The sequence below is a fragment of the Eurypyga helias genome, unplaced genomic scaffold, assembly GCF_000690775.1.
Source record: "Eurypyga helias isolate BGI_N326 unplaced genomic scaffold, ASM69077v1 scaffold32688, whole genome shotgun sequence".
Taxonomy (NCBI): Eukaryota; Metazoa; Chordata; class Aves; order Eurypygiformes; family Eurypygidae; genus Eurypyga; species Eurypyga helias.
Window position 1 is genome coordinate 22,755 of NW_010268213.1, and position 4,812 is coordinate 27,566.

General features: G+C 44.3%; 1 protein-coding gene across 1 annotated transcript in view; it reads left to right on the top strand.

Moving 5' to 3' along the window:
- The window catches only part of LOC104514129 (lipid phosphate phosphatase-related protein type 1), a gene marked incomplete at both ends in the record, with an annotated part of 19,047 nt that overhangs the window by 13,679 nt on the left and 556 nt on the right, over positions 1-4,812 (top strand). Inside the window, one exon of the mRNA XM_010157695.1 lies at positions 3,447-3,623. Coding sequence (XP_010155997.1) covers positions 3,447-3,623 — 177 coding nt within the window. The remainder of the gene's footprint in view (positions 1-3,446; positions 3,624-4,812) is intronic.

Genomic DNA, 4,812 nt, shown 5'->3' on the forward strand with positions numbered 1-4,812 from the left:
AACTCTGCCTTTGTTATCATAGATGTAACATACATTCTAAATATATGCATATATATGCATATGCATTGTATGTCTACTTTAAACTTGCAAACAAAAAAGTCTCATTGACTGTCTATGCTTCTGTCTGCCTGAAAAAGATGGGAGAGGGATTACACACAGGACGAATGCTACTATCACACATTGCACATTGCTAAATACGCTGCTTGAGTGCACTGATAAGAGCACAGCAAAGAAGCCAAATAGATAATTTATATAGTTAAATCACATGTAGTTTATTTTTTAATATGATGTCTTCTATTTTCCTTGCATCTTTTTACATTCACTTCCTCCCTCTCCCACCCATCAAATAACCGGTTTTGACATTTAGAGCTTTTAAATTAATTCATCCTATAAATAGGATTGTGGGAAATTTTCAAAAACACCTGCTGTGTGTAGGAAATCAAAAGGATTTCGCTTTCGCTGAGATTTTGGGCTCTTACACAAAGCTTTGAAAACGTGCTCTAAGGGAAAGGGTAAACACTGTGTGAATCTCAAAAAAAATGTCTGGCTTTAAGGACCAGGACAGTAAGGATCACACTGCAGCGTTTGGGAAGTCTGACCAGAAGGGAGGAGCTTTCCCAGTTATTTCTGAACTCGGTGCGTGATTTATGGATGAACTGGAGCATACCTTCTGGGAAAACAGTTTGTCTTGTTCTCAACCCTCCTCATGAGGGTTTAACAGATTTCCCTTGGCAATCTGTTCGCATGGTTAATTACCCTCATTGCTAAAAATGTTCTCTTTACTACCAGTTTACGTTTTCCTGCCGAGACGCGTGAGACTTCAAACACGTTAGATAACTTCCCATCTGTAAGAAGGAGAACTCTCCCATGTGGGTAACCCAAACATCCAGCTCTGTGCTCTGTAGCGAAGAGGGTTTGCAGCTGTCGCGCTGGGGATGCATTGTTCCCTTACAGAGGTGACGCTTTTCCTTTGGATGCTGTAAACCGCAGCAGCGCTTTGGGAGTTGGGGAACAGGGAAGCCATCCGGCTCCCTATTGCTCGTTTGAACTGGCTCCTGCTAAAACAAATGCACAGGGCGGTAATTATTCACACAGTGGCACTCCACGATATTTTTTCCCATTGTTTCCGAAGAAGAACCTGTCGTGGGTTTCGGTGACAGCCAGGTGCAGCTCAACCTGGCAGCAGCGGCTGCAGCAAGATTGCCGCCTAGTGCCCGTTGCGAGCTGTCCCTTGGAGGCGTCTGCTGCAGTGGGGTTGGGACTAACGGAGCACTTAGTCCCGTTCCCACTGCTATTACACACCGTAATATTACGGTTCATCAGCTGAATTCGCCTTTAAATGATGTGCTCAGCAGCACGTACAAGGGCAGAAGACTGCACTTCCCCAGGCGGAGATCTGGCAAATTCAGCTGTTAGAAGTCCGTTACTGCAGATTTTTGGCAGGTAGAAGTATAATTTTGCCTAGGTACTCATCCGGAGGCAATCAGATCTGCCTTCCCATGGTTGGTTTCTCCGGCCTGTCCCTCTCCCTGGTTGCTGCACCACTTCCCTTCCTCTAGAGTTACGTATTGTATTGGGTTTAGGGCTAACATTTTTAACACCAGCCCATGAGGGGAAGCCACTTGCCCCTAGGGACATTTGATGACCCAGTCAGGGGAAAGGAGAAATAAATATGGACAGGGAGAAAGTTTGAGTGAAAAGTATGCACGTTGCAGCAGAATAAAAGAATATATGAAAGGCAGTAAACGGAGTGACCTTGAGAATGGATGTAATTTCTCTTTCTCCCTCCCAAAACTGTGTGCCAGACCACAGTGACCTGACTCATGAAGAAAACGACATGCACTAAAATACAGCAAAATAATTGCCCGTGGTTGCCAAACGGATCGCGAAGTGCCAAGCAAGCCCTGCTGGCAGTTGCGATTGGAAGCGCCAAGCCAAAACTCCTCCCTTCGGCACGGGCGCAGGAAACTCCTGCGGTAGGTTCAGCCCAGCCAAGCCACTGTACTCCTGTCCAGACACTGTCAGAGTGAGCCAGCACGGTGTCCTCAACTGCTGCAGCAACAAAGTAGAACAACTCCTGGGTCCTCACCATCCTGTCGAGTCCCACTCTGATTTCAGTGCTGCCCATGGCAAAGCGCTCGGCAGAGCCCTCCCCCAGAAGCAAGGTCATCGCCGAGAGGGATGAGGTTTGTGCCCTGCAGAGAGCACAGTCAGAGATCCCAGCTGTGGTGTTCTTGCAGATGTGATTAAAACAAAAAGGATCTTTTGAGAGAGTCTTTTGTCCAGAAGACTAACAGAACCATATTTCCACTTCTGACAACTGAAAAAGGGTCAAGAATGGAAATATTTTCAGCTTTGGTGATTTTACTAACCTTTACCAAAAGGAACATATTTTTTCTTTACAAACAAAATGGCATCTTTTGATATTAAACACTGGAAGAAACACTTCTATGGTTCGTAATCCCTCCATTCCCCACAGAACAGGTGTTTGTAGTTGCGCTGATATGTGAACCAGGTTGATTTACCAACTGACTGGTAATAAGATTCAAATTAATCTTTCAGATGTATCTTCCTGATTCTGTTTCATGTAAGGGAGGCAGCGTGTCATCTGGAGACATTTCTGGCAAACATATTTGACGTATGTGCTTTGCTTATCAAAGCTTTAGAAATCATGCAGGCATCCATACTTCCTTGCTGAAAAGGATTTTACTGAATTGGTTTGCCGTCAGGCTTGGTTTGCTTGATCTTTGTCATTTTGTGGCTCTGGAATTAAGGACTGGCTGCTAGTTGTGACCCAGACGGTATTAGTCTCTCTGTCAAAATGCATTTAAAATAAAATACAAACTGCCAGAAATGTGGGGTTCATTAAAAAATATTCAGAGCACAGGGAAATGTCATGCTCTGGAATTGCATTTTCAGAATCATCTTTCTTTTGAAAGAAATCTCTCTCATAGTCTGTGTTTTGTTTCCTCTTGCAGAGAAAATGTCTGGAAAGGTTTCTCTGTTTCCTAAACTTAACACCACTTAGGAAACTGGGGCAGCTAGTTCATATGGATGCGAGGCACTCCATCATGTGCACTTTGCCGTTTCTGCAGGAATATAAACATAAGTTCTTGACTCCCTTTGCAAACATTTAGCCATGTACATTCAGAGCGCGTGTTTGCTAGCATACGAGCAAGTACTTGCACGAGTTAGGAATTCAGTCCAGTATGTAAATGCCGTGGATGGGATATCGGACATCCTGAAACACAGCATTTAACAGTGTCTGGTTTATTCTCTTAAAAGTGTTCTCTGAAATACCTTAAACCTCTTCCCTCACTTCCCAATGCTTGTTTTAACGAATCATGGGTTTTGTCACATCCTTGCTGATTTAAGTTTTGTCTGGGTGGAAAAGGACACGTTTCTGCCAGTGCCCCTTTTCATTTCTGGCTTCCCCTTTGTTTCAGATGTACATCACAAGCACAATTAAAACAAAGAGCAGCAGGCTAGCCAAACCTGTGCTGTGTCTGGGTACCCTGTGTGCTGCGTTCCTCACCGGGCTAAATCGAGTTTCTGAGTATCGAAACCACTGTTCGGACGTGATCGCAGGCTTCATCTTGGGGAGTGCTGTAGCTTTGTTTCTGGTAAGCCTATCAGTCCTTCCACATTCCTTTTTAAAATGCCTCAGTTAAAAAAAAAATATTTACTGTTCTCCTGTGGCCTGTTGAAGCTGGTTATTGCAGTTGCTAAGATCTAATTCGAGCCCCATCTAATTAAAGGTATCACCTGAGAAAAACCTAATATGAAATCAGGTTGATAGAAATTAATAAGGCTGATATGATGACATTTCTGCATTGCGTATATTTCAAGTTATTTTAATTACTGTGCATGTTCTTACTTGACCTGTCCTGGAAAACACTTTAAAGATGGTATAGACATCAACTAGTGTCAAAAGCTTCTTCTCTGTCACCCCTGTGTTGTAAAACACTACTGTCTGCCTGGCAAAAATGTAGGACACAGGGTATTGTCTGGGGCTCTAACCAGTGATCCTGGTTCCCCAGTTTGTTCCAGACCATAAAAGAAGTGCAATAGCAAGGAAAGCCAGGACAGACTCCCCAGCGGACAAAACTCCCTGCCTTTGCAACATTTGGAGTGAAGCTGAAATTGTTCATCAGGTCATAGGATAACCATGTGTCACAGGCCTTCCTGCAGAATCTAGGATCATCTCCTCTCTGGGCTTCAGATGTTACTTGCTCCCCTGTTGTCTGTGTGGTTTAACTGTTTTGTTTGGTGAGAGATCTCTTGCGGTGGATTTACCCGCACGGCAGTCAAGGTGATTCTCACAATTAGCAAGGAATGTGCCCGCTTCCATTTTATCAAAATATGCTTCAGAACTATCCACTGCAGAGCAGCAAACACTTTGTCCCCGTAATCAGGAGGGATTAGGTTTCAAAGATCCCATGAATCTATGTTGTCCCATCACTGATATTTATTCTGTACTTAAAAAAACACAGAAAACTTTACATATCATTTATTCCTGTGCTGCCTTTAAATAAAAAGATGTCTGCAACCTTTGACCTGAATCTCCTTGGCTTTAATGTAAGTAGTTTGTCTGATTCCCGCTGGGAAAGGCAGTTTAAATCTAGCCCATGCGATGTAAGAGGCAGTCACCCCATATATCTGGTCAGGACAACCGGTGTGCTCCCGGTACCTGTTCCTAGCAGTGACAGCCTGCTCCCAGACACATTTTGGCCCTGCAGACCTTCTGCCACCCTGCGACTATCACAAGCCCGATTGCAGAGCAGTGGAAGGGGTCTCCGCGGGGCTTGGAGG